We start from the raw sequence: 18,988 nt of genomic DNA on the forward strand, positions 1-18,988 counted from the left end.
CAAAGGAAGCATGCGCATGTGTTGTGTACGCCACTTTGATAAATCCCAATATCTTTTTACACACGCAAATCGTAGGATTTCCACATACACCCGAATTTTGTTAGAAACGTATGCAAGATTGATACATGAGGCCCCTGGGTCTGCAACAATGTGTCAATTTGATGTCCACATGAAGGCATGGACCCAAGGTTTCCCAGCAGATCGTTGCCCTCACGCCCCCTCCACCAGCTGGTCATCTTCCCACAGTGCATCCTGGTACCATCCCTTTCCCAGGTAAACGGTGAACATGTACACGGCCGTCCACGTGGACTCATTGGACCAGGTGACCTCATTCCATTCCTTCAAGGTCCAGTTCCGACACTTGTGTGCCCATTGCAGGCCCCTTATACGCTGGACAGGGTTCTTCATGGGCACTCTGACCGGTGTGCAGCTACACAGCCCCACACTGTGTTGTGACAGTTTCCTCCCGTAACCATCAATCCATTTTTCTGTGACTTACAAGACTGGATAGCCCTTGTTGCCCTGGTGCATCGATGAACCTTGGGCGGCCAACAATCTGTCACCGGTTGTGGTTTGTCCCTCCTCGGACAACTGTTGGAAGGTACTCCCCACTGCTGACCAGAAACACCCCACAAGCCTTGACGTTTCAGAGATGCTCTGACCCAGTCGTCTGGCCATAACAATTTGGAGCTGGTCAAAGTCGCTCAGGTCTGTACTCCTTTTTCCAACACGTTGACTATGAGAACTGATTGTTCACTTACCATCTAATCTACCCAGACCCTGACATGTGCCCTTGCTAGGAGATAATCCACGTTCGCTTCACCTGTGCTTTGGCTCATCCGTGTATATACAACACTGACTTGGAGCAAAACAAGGTAGTTACTGCTTCATTAAAACCTGTGCATTGTGATAAAATAATGTAATTACAGTTGCAAAATTGAACAATTTATTTAGCTAATTGAACTGGGTAACTAAAGAAAGTGTCTGGTACTGGATGTAACTTAAAAAATCCAGTTGAAGCCTGACTCCTTGCAGAGTTTTGATGAGCTAAAATCAATTGGTGACAGATATTTTACTTAGTAAGTGCGCACCTATAGAATGATACGGTCATTCCAAATAAGGCTAACTTCAAATGGTAGTTGTGCTCGGCTTATACAATTGTGTTACTTGAATCCTAGGGATAGAAACTGTGGGATGACTATGGACACACACTCGCATGCACACACACAAGATGTAAAGAAAGCAATGGAAAGTCCCATGTGTGTGTGTGTGTGTGTGTGTGTGTGTGTGTGTGTCTAACAGGTCCTGTAGGACAACATTAGCTTGTAGTCTCTGGACAATTATCGCTTCAATTTCAATGGAAAGAGATGGATGGTAATGGATACACAATGAAACTAGAGGGAAAGCCCCATCATGCATATCTACACCATGTAAGTGGTCCCCGGTTGAGGCCTGGCCACAAGTCCCCTTGACGTCACACAGTGAAAATGGCCTAAGAGGGAAAGACCCAAGTGCAGTATAGCCCAGTAGTCTTGTCCCTGGGAAGGACCAAACTTTTTGTGCTTTTGTAATTTCTCATGGAAAAACGATGTACTGTAAACAAAAGAAAACGGGTATTGCAGATCTGACACCTCCCCCGCATGTGTTGTCCCTTTCCTTGTCCATCTGGTCATGATTCTGACCTGGAGTAAGTTTAAATAGACTCTAGACCCAGCCCACACGCATATATTAATTATTACAATTTATATCTTAATATGTTCACCTGGCACAGCCAGAAGACTGGTCACCCCTCTGAGCCTGTGTCCTCTCTAGGTTTCTTCCTACATTTTGGCATTCCTAGCCACTGAAAGGAGGTTTTCCTAGCCACTGAAATTCAACACTGCTGTTGTTTGCTCCTTGGAGTTTAAGGCCAGGTGTTCTGTAAAAGCACTTTGTGACATCTGATGATGTAAAAAGGGCTTTATAAATACATTTGATTGATTGGCAGGTTTCAACAGGATGTAAAGTAATAACAAGCAGTATTAGTTCCACCATTTAAGGTGAATGTACCATTTGTACGGGTGTTAGCTTTCAATCTTCTTAAGTGGTCATAGATGTTTAACCTACATACTTGCTTTTATTTAATTTTTGAAAGAGAGAGAGAGGTTGTTCTGGCACGTTCCAATCAATTGACACATACACAGTATAAACAGAACTTAAAATACCATATGACCACCATGTAAGACTTCAGTTTTGGGTAAACTAAGGTTAGCCACAGTAAACTGGTCTGATACTTCAGTGTTACGAACAGGTCACAGCCTTTAGCACCACTGACTGGTCCCTTAACAATAACCCAGTAAAATGGTTCTGAGAGAAATAGGGAAAGGCCTTTAATTCATTCTACACAGTAGCCTAGCCCCTATCAACCCCTTGACAATAACTCTGACAAATGGGTCTGATGGATTTATATTTCCTCTCCAAAGACGGACAGGAAGAGGTTCAGAAAAGAACAGGAAGAGCCAGGCTAATTTTACTCCCTTAAAATTTATCTAGAATTATCTTTACATGAGAACACGTTTCACATATGGACAGTACACATAATATAGCCCGTGTACTGTAAAGTATTACAGGTTTTTTTGTGCTGCAATTTTAACAAATGATAGAACAGAACAGAGCGGAATGGAACTGATTAGAAGAGAGTATAGCCTCATATTGCATACATTAATAGCTACCTCCGCTGTCATTTGAATTAGGCCTACAAAAACGTCATTTTTATTCGAGGCCTGTCCTTTAATGGTATTATTTTCCTTGATTTTGCATTTTCGATGCGACCATCTCTGGGCAGGCTATTCGGTTTGGTTACACTACTGGATTGAACGCTTCCATCAACATTATGCCACTGCGGTTTTCGCTATCCATAACATTGCTGCGGTTTGCTCTCGTACGCAATCCCGGGGTGGGTGGTTGCCATGGTTTCTTGGGTCACATGCGTGGGTTTCCTGTAGCCAGAAAGCAGCAGCAGCAGCAGAAGATGCTGGCTCAAACAATTCATAGCCATTTTCATTCAGCAAATTAAACGGATAATTCGCGTTGGAAAACATTTATCCGGCATTATAGCGCTGGCAGTCTTATTTCTCTCTCTCTCGTATTTGATACTGAATACATTTCTTGTTTTTGGGAAGCACCATCGTTTACATTTTACTCATATTTCTCATTGAATTGGGATCAGGAATGAGTATAGAAATTCCTGAAGGATTGACGGAGCTATTGCAGAGCTTTACCGTGGAAGTGTTGAGAAATCAGCCAGGGGATTTGCTCGAGTTCGCTTTGCAGTATTTCACCCAACTGAAGGACAGTGAGACCAGGGGGGCCGCATTTGGCAATGACCAAATTTCGGCCACGCGATCCAGTGGGAAAGCGGTCAATTTCATCGACGAGGCCATGCAGATCGATTCTGAGAATGGAGAGGAGGAGAGTGACGACGAGGAATTCATAGGTAATTAAACATGAATACCTACAACGCTGAGTTCAATTGTATTCGGTTGTATTCAGTTGTGTACTTTACTACTTAGCTCGTGGAATGTTGGAATTGAATGAATCAGTAATGTTTGCTTCTTAGCGGCTGTAGCCTCTTTGCCCAGTGATGTGTGACGAGGATTCGAATTCCTACTAACCTCATCTTGGCATTGATGCTTCCGGGCTATCGTTCGCCATGTATGGGCATGGTGGTGGTGGTGAATGAGTGAGGTGTAATTAACATACTGCAGCTGTAGCCTTTGATCTCCAGCCGACAGTTTATCCACATGCCTAATTCTTGAGAATTCGTTAGACCTCATTAGTGCCACAAAGCATGTATGTAGGCTACGCGGAAAAATAGCCTTACAGCCTACAGTGAAGTCGTCCGAAAATCCCGTAGGTCTTTACATTGTTAGACAGGCTACAGAATAAAAATGAAGAATGCAAATAGATGTTGATAAGTCAAATTAATGAGGAAAAACCTCACATATACCTTCAGGCCAATATGCTGCGGAGTAGGTAGGTCTGAAGGCTAAACATCGGGGAAAAGCCTGTTTGTGAAAGGCTAGCTTTCCATTTCTCAGCGGTTATGGGGCCTGACAAAGAGGAAGTCCGGATGGCAACTAATGGGGCCACCCATGGTCAGGTGGTTACATTATCAGTCAGTAATATCACACAGGACCAGGGCCTTTGCAGACCTCTATCCAGCCAATGATGTAACCACCTGACTCCCGTCTGTTGCCCTTTGACCCTAGCCCAGCATCACCACATGGCAGCATTACTAGTGTAACAAAACAATATGTCATGCCCTTTGTGTCTCCATGTCAGTGTGAAATGCAAATGATGTGGGAAGCTGAACCTCAAGGGCTTCCGTAGTCTGGGCATCTAAAGTAAACATTCAGAGTTCTGTGTCTTGTCAACATGCCCTGATATTTATATTGTAAACAAGTGGGGGCACAACCCAACACTTGCCCTTTAGCCTTCACAAGCTCTGAGAGATGTTTGTTTGAGGAGTGCAGTCAGGTGCATTTAGTCTTTCTGTTATTTTTTTGGCCTTGACTGCACATTTCATGGCCTATAATTCTGCGTTACACAACACAATATTACTAAACCCTCAGCTCATAACGATATTCAGTCTGACAGAGAGAGAGAGATGGGGGTGAGACAGAGGTATAGAAACAGGGAAGAGAGGGAGAGAGACGGGTGAGAGAGCAAGATGATGGAGAGAGGGGAGAGGAGAGAGGAAGGGAAAGAAGGGCTACCTACTTAGCTATTCATGGATGAGATGAGACCTTCTACCTCATGCATATTTCATGTGGAGGTATTGTTCTAGCTAAGCACTTCATATTGCCTGGTTTACTGAGATTTCATATTTAAATGTTCAGAGAAGCAAAATACACTTCAAAAGGACTCAACTGCAGTTCCTTATTAGGAGTTTTAGGATAGCAAACACATATGTATGTAACTGTTTTTGCCGATCCATTTATCAGTGTTTTTTTTTTTTTGTGTTTTGTTGTGAAGTTGCTACTGTACTTCAGTAGGAGCTGATGGGGACCAAAATAAGCTAATAAGGACAACTTACCTTTTGTCATTGTGAAGAACCAAATATATTTGACTCAATGATGGCAAGTTGGTCTCAGATAGGTATGTTTGATCTTGGCATGATGTGTTATCACATAGCCATGTGATTAAGACCAAACCAGACCATGTTTCTAATCTTTAGCGAGGGCAGGACTGTCCCAAATTATTCTCTCACAGTTGTCTAATCATTTGCCCTTTTTTTGGTGCCATTTTATTTGACAGGAAAGGTAGGGTTGTACTAACGTTCTCCACACAATGAAATTGCATACATTTCTATTTTTATTGCATAAATGGTTTAATGTGATTTGTTAAATTATTCACCTTTGTCAATGAATGTGGTTGGGATTTAGTTCAGATATCCCTGTGTCCAAATATGTGTAAAAAGACTGCTTTCCAGGGAGTGGATTTCGTTTTTTATATGGCTGCAAGTCTGCAGAACTATCGTGCCTCAACTCCATGTTATGTTTGAGCTGCAGCAAATAAGTATTCCGTTTTTGTTTGGGATTAATTGATTTCAATCCTGTCCTTAAAATCCTTCTTTTCTGTTTCAGCTCCTGTGATGAGTCGATTCATTCGAAGAGCATCAGGTAAGTGTGTCACGTTTGTATCTCGGGCTGCCGAGCGTCAGGGGATTGTGTAATATCTCTAGTTCAGAGTGTCGAGGGAGTGTGTTATGTCTGTAGTTCAGAGTGTCGGGGGAGTGTGTTATATCTGTAGTTCAGAGTGTCGGGGGATTGTGTTATGTCTGTAGTTCAGAGTGTCGGGGGAGTGTGTTATATCTGTAGTTCAGAGTGTCTGGGGAGTGTGTTATATCTGTAGTTCAGAGTGTCTGGGGAGTGTGTTACATCTGTAGTTCAGAGTGTCGGGGGAGTGCGTTATATCTGTAGTTCAGAGTGTCAGGAGAGTGTGTTTTATCTGTAGTTCAGAGTGTCGGGGGAGTGTGTTATATCTGTAGTTCAGAGTGTCGGGGGAGTGTGTTATATCTGTAGTTCAGAGTGTCTGGGGAGTGTGTTATATATGTAGTTCTGAGTGTCTGGGGAGTGTGTTATATCTGTAGTTCAGAGTGTCTGGGGAGTGTGTTATATATGTAGCTCAGAAGATTAGGAGAGTGTGCTGTATTTGTAGTTCAGAAGATTAGGAGAGTGTGCTGTATTTGTAGTTCAGAAGATTAGGAGAGTGTGCTGTATTTGTAGTTCAGAAGATTAGGAGAGTGTGCTGTATTTGTAGTTCAGAAGATTAGGAGAGTGTGCTGTATTTGTAGTTTAGAAGATTAGGAGAGTGTGCTGTATTTGTAGTTCAGAAGATTAGGAGAGTGTGCTGTATTTGTAGCTCAGAAGATTAGGAGAGTGTGCTGTATTTGTAGTTCAGAAGATTAGGAGAGTGTGCTGTATTTGTAGTTCAGAAGATTAGGAGAGTGTGCTGTATTTGTAGTTCAGAAGATTAGGAGAGTGTGTTGTATATGTAGCTCAGAAGGTCAGGATAGTGTGCTATATCAGTATCTCAGTAAATATTTTTGCTATCCTACCCTACACATACATGGTCTCTTTCTATGAGACTGTTAAATAAAATGAATAAATAAAAAAAATACAAAATATATGATTATTATAAAACCTTGATATAACTAGGTGCCAGACAGGCTGTGCCAGGAGACAAAACGGACTATCAGAGCCAAGAGACAGTCAGTCAGCACTTCATCTTTAACAATATGCCCCCATTTCATTAGTTGGTTACTTATTTACTTCAACTCTGTTGTAACCATTACAGAATAATTTTGGGGGGATTTTGTTTACGGTAGGAATTAACACGTTGGACAGTTTAAACAAGGATGAAAATCTCCAGTATCGCATCACTTGTAGGGAAGTAGTTAAAAGCAAGCGTCGCTTTGGGAAGTTTTGACGCATTCACACTCAAAAAGGCCATAAATCAGATCTCTTCCGCCACTGGGCTTCATTTCACCGGCTCCTGCTTACAGTAGAGATAAACTAGCCCCGGTGACTCAACCTTGTCTTAGCACACCGCGGAAGGAACTATGTCACTGAAGAATGTTGGGTAAAATGAGATGAAACGAGTGCATGTCCTGAGTTCTTAGGATCGCCCTAAACAGTTATGCAAAAGGTTAAAGTTATTATTACAGACAGGCTTCATAACCCCATGAACCATCATTTGCTGATGGTTGAATGGATCCCTCTACAAGCGAAAGAGCTAGACCTCAGTCATGTCTTCAGACAGTTTCTGCTTTCCGATTAATTTATTTGACCCTACAACATGCAGCCTATGCAGCTCCCAGTTCACATTAAACGAGGAATAGATAAACCATGATGCCCCATCACGGACTATAGAATTTGAATAGCTGTGCTCTTGACAGTGGTGAAAGATAAGGAGAGTCATTTTTTTCCGCTGAAATGCAGAGGTACTTTCAAACCAGAGGCAGCAGCCTGTGACCACTGGGCCGCCCTACACTGATCTGCTTATGAGGAAGGGGTTGTTATGACTACCACAATTCTCTTTGATGTCATGGAGCAGGAAGTTCACTGGAAAGGAATATCTACACATGTGTATGATATCTGCCTTTCTTGCACCATGAATCTTGGACAGGATCATCACTGATGAATCTCTGACAGAGAGGGGACTTTTTCAGCACATTTTAAAACATGATGATGATTTTTACTCAAAGAATATTACATGAAGACTCCACTGTAAATCTCACCATAATCAGACATTTGCTTATACAACTGGAGTCTGTAAAGGAAGAACAGCTAAAACCTGGCTTGGTTTTTCCAACATGGACTATTACTGTTCATTCTTTGTTTACCATATGCCTGTCAGGCAGGATCTGTGTAGTATATGTAAACCGATCAGCCATAACTTTATGACCACCTGCATAATATTGTGTATGTTCCCCTTTTGCTGCCAATACTCCCCTGACCCATCGAGGCATGGACTCCACTAGACCTCTGAAGGTATGCAGTGATATGTGGCACCAAAATATTAGCAGCAGGTCATTTAAGTCCTGTAAGTTGCGAGGTGGGGCCTCCATGGATCGGACTTCTTTGTCCAGCACATCCCACAAATGCTCCATTGGATTGAGATCTGGGGAATTGGAGGCCAAGTCAACACTTTGAACTCGTTGTGTTCCTCAAACCATTCCTGAACCATTTTTGCTTTGTAGCATGGTGCATTATCCTGCTGAAAGAGACCAATGCCATCAGGGAATACCGTTGCCATGAAAGGGTGCACATGGTCTGCAACAATGCTCAGGTAGGTGGTACGTGTCAAAGTAACATCCACATGAATGGCAGGACCCAAGGTTTCCCAGCAGAACATTGTCCAAAGCATCACACTGTCTCTGCCGGCTTGCCTCCTTCCCATAGTTCATCCTGGTGCCATGTGTTCTCCAGGTATTCAACACACATGCACCTGACCATCCATGTGATCCATTTCTTCGGGGTCCAATTTTGATGCTCACATGCCCCTTTGGCAGTGAACAGCGGTCAGCATGGGCACCCAGACTGGTCTGCGGCGTGTTCTTACACCTTTCTATCAGTACCAGCATTAACTTTTTCAGCAATTTGAGCCACAGTAGCTCATCTGTTGGATGGGAACACACGGGCCAGATTTCACTCCCCACGTGCATCAATGAGTCTTGGCAGCCCATGACCCTGTTGCTGGTTTAACACTTTCCCTTCCTAGGACCACTTTTAATAGGTACTGACACATGCAGACCGGGAACACCCCACAAGGGCTGCAGTTTTTGAGATGCTCTGACCCAGTGGTCTAGCCATCACAATTTGGCCCTTGTAAAAGTCGCTCAGATCCTTACACTTGCCCATTTTTCCTGATTCTAACACATCAACTTTGAGGACAGACTGTTCACTTGCTGCCTAATTTATCCCACCCACTGACCGGTGCCATGATAACCAGATTATCAGTGTTATTCACTTCACCTGTCAGTGGTCATAATGTTGTGGCTGATGGGTGTATGTCTGTAATGGAGCGTTTTAGGTCTGTGTATTGTCTGTCAGTGAGTGATTGTGCACTAATCTTTTCAAACCTGAGACACAGGGTTTTCCAGCCACCTAAGCCACTGCCTTCAGTGCATGTGTACTGCTGTGGCAGGGGTTTGAATCTCTCCACCTTCTTTTAGCAAAACATTCTGCCTTTCTCCACTTTGTCCAAAAAAGCATGACAAAAATGCCTGAAAGCAACCCTATATGTATTATTTACAGTTTGTGCTGAGGCCTTCAACCCTGATGAAGATGATGAAGAAAAGGAACAGAGGGTAAGATGGATTTAATGTTAAACAATGGCATCAGACAACTGAAAAAAACAAGCATTAACCTGCTTTAGAGCTACTGAGAGAAAAGACGAGCCAGATGCCCTGCTGTTATTACAGGAGTTAGTACCTGCATGAGTTATGATTGCTCAGAATGACCTTCTGAAAACCATGTGTCGGTTTTTCCCAGGTCACCCATCCTAAAACCGACGAGCAGAGGCAGAGGCTCCAGGAGGCTTGCAGAGACATCCTGCTGTTTAAAAACCTAGACCCGGTACGTAGACCCGGTATGCTGACCCGGTACGTAGACCCGGTACGCTGACCCGGTACGCTGACCCGGTACGTAGACCCGGTACGCTGACCCGGTACGTAGACCCGGTACGTAGACCCGGTACGCTGATCCGGTACGCTGATCCGGTACTTCCTGTCCAACCACTGTTCCCTTTACCTACCGTCTGCACACACACACATACACACACACACACACACAGACTGAAGAAACACACAAAGAGACACAACGACTGAAGAAACACACACACACACACACAGAGACACACAGACTGAAGAAACACACACACACACAGAGACACACAGACTGAAGAAACACACACACAGACACACAGACTAAAGAAACACACACACACACACAGACACACAGACTGAAGAAACACACACACACACACACAGACACACAGACTGAAGAAACACACACGCATTTGCGCATGAATGCACAGACATACGCACACACATGTCGACCTGCACACCCACACACACAAACTGCTCAGAATGGAGAACAGACTGTAGCCCTTGGCTGGAGCTTTCTGCCGTGGCACGATGCACTGTGGGACTTTCTGGCACCAGACAAATCAACTCTATGTCTTGATGTATCCTCGCACCTTACTGTATTTTGGAACTTGGGGCACAAATGTTGTGTCTGTTAAAATAGTTTGGGTTTTCTAATGTCATACACATCCAGTTTAATATAATCAACATTTGTTTGCTTTTATTGCAGGAACAGTTTTCCCAAGTACTTGACGCCATGTTTGAAAAGTTCTTTGAGGTGGGAGAGCACATCATAGACCAGGATGACGACGGGGACAACTTCTACGTCATTGAAAGGTAATCCCTGACGTACCGGATTTACACCTTTTAAGTTATAGAAAGGTAATCCCTGACGTACCGGATTTACACCTTTTAAGTTATAGAAAGGTAATCCCTGACGTACCGGATTTACACCTTTTAAGTTATAGAAAGGTAATCCCTGACGTACCGGATTTACACCTTTTAAGTTATAGAAAGGTAATCCCTGACGTACCGGATTTACACCTTTTAAGTTATAGAAAGGTAATCCCTGACGTACCGGATTTACACCTTTTAAGTTATAGAAAGGTAATCCCTGACGTACCGGATTTACACCTTTTAAGTTATAGAAAGGTAATCCCTGACGTACCGGATTTACACCTTTTAAGTTATAGAAAGGTAATGCCTGATGTACTGGAGTTACACCTTTTATGTCATAGAAAGGTAATCCCTGATGAACCGGAGTGACACATTCTGTATCATAGAAAGGTAACGCCTGATGTACTGGAGTTACATCTTCTATTTCATAGAAAGGTAATCCTTGATGTACTGGAGTTACACCTTCTATATCATAGAAAGGTATTCCTTGATGTACTGGAGTTACACCTTCTATATCATAGAAAGGTATTCCTTGATGTACTGGAGTTACACCTTCTATGTCATAGAAAGGTATTCCCAGAGTTGCACCTTCATCAGGACTTTCGGACGTCTTGGCATAACGGTTATAGTGTTGAACTAGAATGTAGGCTGTTCAGGATTACTCTCCACATGTACTACATTACCTCACAGTATATTCATCCATAGCTTTATTTCTGTTCATGAAAGGACTACTAAAATGCAATGTGGTCGTTTAATTTCTCCCTCCCTCTGTCTTTTTTCGGTCCTTCTCTTTCTCTGTTCTCTCTCGTCTCTTTTTTCTCTCTCTGTCTGTATGTCCTTCTTTCTCTCTCTTTCTCTCTCTCTCTCTTTCTCTCTCTCTCTCTCTCTCTCCCCCTCTGGCTTTCTCTCTTCCTTTTCTCTCTCTCAGAGGGACCTTTGACATCTGTATGCGAGTTGATGGTGTGGAGAAGATGGTGGGGTCTTATGACAACAAGGGGAGCTTTGGTGAACTGGCCCTGATGTACAACACTCCCAGGGCCGCCACCATCATTGCCACCTCGCCAGGAGCCCTGTGGTGCTTGGTGGGTTAAAACGCACACATGCAGTGCCTTCAGAAAGTATTCAGAACCTTTCACTTTCTCCACATATCTTTGAATATGTATAGACTGAATTTATTATTTATTACATTTATTTACTTTGATGACGAAGTAATAAAAAACATGTTTTTAGAAATATGTGAAAATGAATTGAAAGTAAAAATACCCATTAGGCCTTTTCATACTGCACAGATGGATCGGTGCAGCTTCTGCAGTAATGTGGTCGATGTATCGGTCTGTCGTGGTGAACAAAGAGCTGAGCCGCAAGGCTTTACCGGTCAATCTACGTTCGTACTCTCACCTATGGTCATGAGCTTTGGGTCATGACCGAAAGGACAAGATCCTGGATACAGGCGGCCGAAATGAGCTTTCTCCGCAGGGTGGCTGGGCGATCCCTTAGAGATCGGGTGAGAAGCTCGGTCACCCGGGAGGAGCTCAGAGTAGAGCCGCTGCTCCTACACATCGAGAGGGCTCAGCTGAGGTGACTTGGGCATCTGTTCCGGATGCCTCCTGGACGCCTTCCCGGGAAGGTGTTCCGGGCCCGTCCCACCGGGAGGAGACCCCTGGGAAGACCTAGGACACGCTGGAGGGACTATGTCTCCCAGCTGGCCTGGGAACGCCTCTGTGTCCCCCCGGAAGATCTAGAGGAAGTGTCTAGGGAGAGGGAAGTCAGGGCATCTCTGCTTAGACTGCTGCCCCCGCGACCCGGCCCCGGATTAGCGAAAGAAGATGAATGAATGAATGAATACTGCATTGTTCTAAGCCCAGGGCTATCTTAGCCCCAGCTAGCTTAGCCTGTGTTCACACAAGTTTTTTAAGCCTGAGCTAAGGTTTAACCCTAGGCTAAGGATTCACACTATAATAACTATTATATAATGGTATAATGAAATGACAAAAGTTTGCAGAGTGAAAGGACCACAACAGACGCAGCTGTTAATAACGACAAGCATATGTAAATTAAGTGAAAGGGCAGGTTTTGTGATTGGACAATAAATGTTCTATGGTTTTATTCTTGACCCCGTTTCACACTGGTTATTTTGGCACCGTATTTCTGGGGCTAGCCCCGAAAAGTCGGTGCTAACCCTGCCCCTGGAGCAGGGCCAGCTAGCCCCAGGCTAAGGGCCCTTAGCCCAGGTCTTAGAAAGCTCTCAGTCCTAGGCTAAGGTGCAGTGTGAACTCCTATTGGATATCTGTGGGGAGCCCTGCGATCTTCAGGTCTCTCCTCAGATTTTTAATAGGTTTGAAACTCAAGGACACTCAGACTTTTCCCAAAGCCACTCCAGTGTTGTCTTGGCCGTGTGCTTTGGGTCATTGTTGAGCTCAAAGATGAATCTTCGCCCCCGTGGAGGCATGCACACACACACACACACACGCCCTGATTGCTGCTACAATCACCACCACACCACTCTTAACGGTCCGGTGAGTGGATGCTCTTCGCCTCCCTAAATTGCTCCTCATAGTTCAGTCAGTCTCAGACATCAGTTCACAGAGCACCAAACTGTATGACCGGGTGGCAGGTGTCTGGCAGCGTGGCTAAGATGGGTTACCCAGAATTCCCACAAAATGGTGGAGACGTGCAAATATTGTCAGTAATGACCTGCAGGTCTTAAATGTGCATAATGCTCCATTGGTGCTGTGCCAGAATTCTTTCTCAGTGCATTAATTTGTGGAAAAAACGTTCTTTGTATTTGTATCCATATTTTCTGAGGTGTAAGACACTATGAGTTCCCTCACAGGGGATTGCGTTAAGATGCTCTATGTGGAGCCATCTGCTGCTTTTTGTGGAACATCTTGACATTGGTTTACAGCTCCCTCTGCTGGAAAGTATTATGTTGGATGAAATCACATGAGCTGAAAACTGAGTTCTGAACTGGTAGTGTTTCTCAAACCTCCCCTCGACCTCAGCCCTCCTATCTGTTTTATCAATCCCAGAGCGAGCACACCTGATTCACCTGATTCAATTTGGCAACTAATCATCAAGCCCTTAATAAGTTGAATCAGTTAACATAATTCAGGGTTACAACAGAGTTGAGTAACGTCTGGGGCTTCACTCCAAACGCAAAGTAGACCGCCCTAAATCATACACCCTCAGCACTACACCCTACAGTACACCCTACAGTGCACCCTAAGCCTGTGAATGACGTTTCACATATGCACATCCCAGTGTACTTGGGAGTGCACTTGCCCATGCTAAGGAGAATGACCAACAGTGTTAGCTAACTTGCGACAGATTTGGCCAACTAGTTACTCCTCATGAGGGGTCTAGCCACTGAGGTATGAATCCGACACAGATATCTAAGTCTTACTGTTAAAATGTTACGCTTTGCGGCCACAGACGTGAGACACGTTACCACACTTTGCATTGAATTGTGGGTGACACGAGTTGTCAGGGGCGAGGGGCATCCAGTTTTGATTGGGATTCCCCCAAGGGAAAGTGGTGAGGGCTTAGGGGCTAAAAACTGGTTGATTGGACTGCAGCCTGGGTGTCCCGGAGGAGAGGTGTGCTTTGGACCAATCTGGATTGTTTCCACTAATTGGTTTTTTGACCAATCAAATTAAATCTTTTCACCTCAGCTTTTTTTCAGAGCTAATCATAATGGTCAAAAGACAAATTAAGAGACCAATTAGTTAAAAGCCCAATTAGTTACAAAAATGTATTCAAAAGACCAATTAGTAAAAAAAAATTTATGTGAATGCAGAACCACAGTCGTTATTCATTCGTGAATATATATTTCACCATTGCTAGACATTGACGTTACTTATCATGCCATCGGAGATATTTAACAGGATTTATTCTTCTTCAGGATCGTCTGACGTTCAGGAGGATCATTGTGAAGAATAACGCGTTGAAGAGAAGACTTTATGAGGAGTTTATTCAATCACTTCCACTGCTGACATCGTTAGAGGTACAGTACAGATCTCTTCCTGGTGTGTTCCTGTAGGCTGGTCCCTGATCTGTTTGTGTTGTCTTTGATTGTTTATAATATCAATGACCCTCGGATTTGGCACAACCAAGTCTTAGACTGGGCTACTTTCTTCCTTTCTATTTTACCAGTTGAATCAAAAGAGCATTTTGAAATTGGAACGATCCATTAAAACAAATTTTAAACCAGTTTAAAACCTCATTTTCTACAGCTTTCTGAGAGAATGAAGGTGGTGGATGTGCTGTCCTCCAAAGCCTTCAGTGACAGAGAACAGATTATCGCTCAGGTGACGGGGTTGTGGGTTGATTCCATTTAAATTACATTCAGTTAACTAGGAGTTAGACCTCGTGTCATTCTTTGTCATTTCTTTGTTGTAATAAATATTTGATGTTACTACAACAGTACATTTCTCTGCTGTTACAGGGTGATCTAGCAGATTGTTTTTATATAGTAGAATCTGGTCAAGTTAGAATCACCATGAAGAGAACCAAGGTAAGTGTACGTCGGAAGAATGCTTTGAAAAATGCTTAAAAGGCCCCACCTTTTCCTAGAAAATCCATGAGATAAATTTGAGGGATTTTCATTAAAATGCACACTTTATTTTTCTACCAAGACGAAAAAAGACCAAGACGAGGAGGAGGTGGAAATAGCTAGTTGCTCCAGAGGGCAGTACTTTGGAGAACTGGCCCTGGTCACAAACAAACCCCGAGCTGCTTCGGCTTACGCTGTGGGAACCGTCAAGTGTTTAGGTACCACTTTTCACGCTCTTTACTTAATGTTCTCAAAATGATTCAAACTGTGTTCGTCACATGCTTCGCAAACAACGCGTGTGGCCTCACGGTGAAATGCTGGGTGACTTTGCCGACTTCAGGTGTGTGAGAAAGGGATTGGAAATAGACAATATACGATACACACGTCAGAAACATTTTAACACAAGCGTTACATAAAACGATCAGCAACAATAAGGACTTTCACTATATTGGCTATAGTACAGGGAGTTCTGGAAGTGGCTTCACAGGCTGGAGTACAAGGGAGTTGACATAATGAGAGCCGGTATTCACTACAGTCCCAATTATTGGGACAGTTGGCATTCATTTTAATTTTGGCTCTATCTTAAACAATTTTGTATTTGATGTCAAACTGTTGATAGGTGATTAAAATAAACAATCTCCTTATTTCAGTGTATTTGTGTACTAAATATCTAGATTTGACCAGTCGATAACTTTCCACTTTGTGGCCACCATAGTTGCAGTGGCAGTACGTTTAAGTCATTGTCTTGCTGTAAACACAAGGTGTTTCTGTACACTTCAGAAATAATTCTGCTTCTGCTCTCAATGAGGACAAGTGAGCCATTTCGAGTGGCAGCCATACTTGCCCGGATATACAGTAACAACCCCTCCACCATTTGAGGAGGTGATATGCACTGAATCCCTTTTTTCTTCACACTTCCGTCTTGCCATTACTCTGGTCCAGGTTAATCTTTGTCTCATCCATCCACTATATTTCTGTGAGTCTCTTTTTTTGTACTCAAAGTATTACCTCGCCTTCCTGATTTTGAGGCTTGTGTTTTGCACCTGACGGCATTCATTTAATTGTTAATTTGCAAAGCTGTCTAGACATGACAGCTTTGCCTGCACGGATGATGTGATGGAACATATTTGACTAAACAGAACCGCGTGTCAAGCTAATGGTTTACGATTCTGTCGGTGCCCTGAATGAGGGACTATATTAAAAAAGGTGTTATCATTTATGCATTTTGAAACCAATATGTACACTAATACCCTGAAATAAAAGTAACCTCACTTCACAGTATACAGCCAAAAGAAGAAAAATGCTTTCCGTCTCAATGCTTTAGGAGGGCAGTGTAGGTTGCAAAGCAACAAGCTGGCTTGTTTGACTTTCTGTTATTGTCCATGACATGCATAATAGCTAGTGAAAACACCCGCTTTTGAGAGAAGCTCCACTGTACGTTAAAGCCAGCTGTAAAGTGACGTGACGGCACTTTACATTAATGTACAAACCGGAGAGGGTAAAAACACATCATCATTAAGGGGATTTTTTTTCTATCCTCGTTGATATGTTTTAAGCCAGTACTGACAAATCAATGGGGATCGGGGGCTTGGTTAAAAGTCACTTGGCATCCAAACTTTGTGTTTTTTTTTATTAGTGACACTTATTTACATTTCTGCCGGCAGTTATGGACATACAAGCATTTGAGAGGTTGCTGGGGCCATGCATGGACATCATGAAGAGGAACATTGCTAATTATGAAGAACAGCTGGTTACTCTGTTTCACAGTACCATCACTGACACTGAGGAGAAAACCCCATGACTACTGTACCAGCACGGGTAGGCAGACTGAGACGGATGCACTAAAAAGATGACGACGTTGTAAATCGGCTGCCGGAAAATTGAGAAACATGCCACTGTATGGAAGATGAGTCTTTTTCATGACCACATTTTATTGAGTATTTTGTTTTTGGAGATGGGAAGAGCAGTGTGTTACCGTTAGGGCTTTAAATCGGTTGAGGCGAAATGCATAGGGTTGATTCCGGATGACGAATCTCATTCCCAGACACTTCTGCCCAGATGTGTGCAGTAACCTGGGCTGATGTAACCAGAGGACATACAACGGTATGTTTTAAAGAGGTTTGGACTTGGAGTAATATTTTTTTTTAAGCAAAGATATGTGTTAGTCCACCACTTTAATGTTCATATTTTCTGTCCTCTCAATGTTCCTCTGTGTATTTTTCACTGCTGTGCTTTTTATCGAATCTATCATTGACATTTTAAGTCACTTGTTTGCTTGTTATTGATAACTTATGTATTGGCCTTCATTTGATAATACCATGTTTCTTTTAAAATCATGTGCCAAAGGTAATCCCCTCATTGTTAAAATATGACTGTGTGAACAAATCTGCCATTTATGCATTTGCACATTAAAAGTGTTCGTAATTTGATGTGTTCATGTTGACTTCCAGTCACTTGCCGTAAGGATGTTGTTTATAAAAGTGTAGTCTAAAGGATGAAAGGGAACAGACTTTGTTCTTCCTGGCTTTGCGATCACCACTAGGAAACAGTGGTGCAAACCAATGACCATGCCATTCAAGGGATGAATTGGAAATGCATGCTGATTTCCTAGTGTTGCACTCTATGGCTGTTTTGAAAAAAGAAATGATTTGAAAATAAGAGAGCAACGATTAATCCTGACATACCCATTGTTCTTATATCATTTTTTGTGTTTTTTCCACATACATTTGATTTTAATCCCAATAACATATCTATTGCTAAATGTAATATATTCTCTAATGTGTGAGAATAAGACATTATAAATGGCATACTTTTGTACATGACAAATACATGAAAAAAACATGGCTAATAGTTTTGTAAGGGTACACACTGTTGGCTGACCATGTAAGTATTTGATATTAGGCAAGAATTAGACCTTCAAGCTCCTGATTCCGCAGAACTGCAGCACACGTAGATCCTAGTCACCTTAAAAGGTATATTCCTACATATTACTGCCTTTGTTGGGCTAGTTCATAACCATGTTTTTCATATGTAATTTAAATTTAAAATGTTTGGGTATTCAACTCACGCACCAGTGTAACAATATATGCATTATTTTGCCATAATTGGTCATATTCTGTCCCGAATGTCATCCTATTACCTCCCCAACGGGGCACTACTTTTCGCCGGAGTACTGTGGCCAATGGTCAAAAGTGGTGCTCTGTGTGAGGACTGGGTGTCATTTGGGATCCAGCTGTCTACCTCTACATGATGAATAAGAAAGAACCTGTATCTCTGGAAGCAGTGCACAATGGATCTATGAATCTCCCCTTTTTCCTCTATCTGCCTCTCTTTGCCTCATTATCTCTCATTAACTCATGCTTCTCTATTTCTCACTTCTTGTTCGATCTGCCTCTTTTCTGAGTCTCCCCTCTCTTTCGGTCGCTTTGTAATTCTCTTTCTTTCTCATTCTCTCTGTCAGTGGCAGGCTCATTTCATGTTGTTTGCTTTCCATTGTGTTTTTGTTTCCTGTGTACAAAATTGAGCTCCGCTCACAATTTGTTTTGTACACAGCCGTTTTTCTTTCTGAAACCATGCCGTAACCCTCATCATAGCTTTGTGCTGGCAGTGCTGTTGATTGTTTTAAATAATGGCCATAACAGAATATGGACATGTGGACATTTAATTCCAGTATAATTGTCTGTTGTTGGTTCATCACAATAAAGACGTTTTTTTTTAATTAAGCAACTGCTATGCTCATTTCCAGACACAAACATCCCTCAAGACGGAAATAATGTTACGCATTTGTACGCAACAGCGCTGTTCATCCAAGGTGTGCACGAGTGGGTCTTTAAGCTTTCAAACTTGTAGCCCACAGCAACCCAGCAGGGCATAAGTGTATGTCACATTATATGGACGACGCTTTTGTC

At 42.9% G+C, this 18,988-nt stretch overlaps 1 protein-coding gene and 1 long non-coding RNA gene across 2 annotated transcripts; one reads left to right on the forward strand and one right to left on the reverse strand.

The window, feature by feature from the left end:
- The first annotated feature begins 2,812 nt into the window (after nt 1-2,812).
- Nucleotides 2,813-18,798, forward strand: LOC105029719 (cAMP-dependent protein kinase type II-beta regulatory subunit). Its single transcript, XM_010903223.4, has 11 exons — nt 2,813-3,475; nt 5,628-5,663; nt 9,303-9,355; nt 9,540-9,623; nt 10,362-10,468; nt 11,457-11,610; nt 14,430-14,531; nt 14,761-14,835; nt 14,973-15,041; nt 15,163-15,298; nt 16,745-18,798. Exons 1-11 carry the CDS (start codon nt 3,211-3,213, stop codon nt 16,879-16,881), a joined length of 1,218 nt encoding a protein of 405 aa, XP_010901525.1. The 5' UTR covers nt 2,813-3,210; the 3' UTR covers nt 16,882-18,798.
- Nucleotides 3,340-4,268, reverse strand: LOC105029718. The gene is made up of 3 exons (XR_829514.3): nt 3,989-4,268; nt 3,654-3,792; nt 3,340-3,433 (listed from the first exon to the last, which is right to left on the reverse strand). It is a non-coding gene; the product is annotated as an uncharacterized LOC105029718 (long non-coding RNA).
- Nucleotides 18,799-18,988: the final 190 nt, after the last annotated feature.

The sequence above is a fragment of the Esox lucius genome, chromosome 19 (genome assembly GCF_011004845.1).
Source record: "Esox lucius isolate fEsoLuc1 chromosome 19, fEsoLuc1.pri, whole genome shotgun sequence".
Taxonomy (NCBI): Eukaryota; Metazoa; Chordata; class Actinopteri; order Esociformes; family Esocidae; genus Esox; species Esox lucius.

Excerpts from the sequence above, each read along its gene's own strand:
- LOC105029719 (XM_010903223.4), top strand. The coding sequence starts at position 3,211 with ATGAGTATAGAAATTCCTGAAGGATTGACGGAGCTATTGCAGAGCTTT. Across the intron at positions 5,664-9,302 it reads ATTCATTCGAAGAGCATCAG|TTTGTGCTGAGGCCTTCAAC; the intron begins GTAAGTGTGTCA and ends TATTATTTACAG. Across the intron at positions 14,836-14,972 it reads GAGAACAGATTATCGCTCAG|GGTGATCTAGCAGATTGTTT; the intron begins GTGACGGGGTTG and ends CTGCTGTTACAG.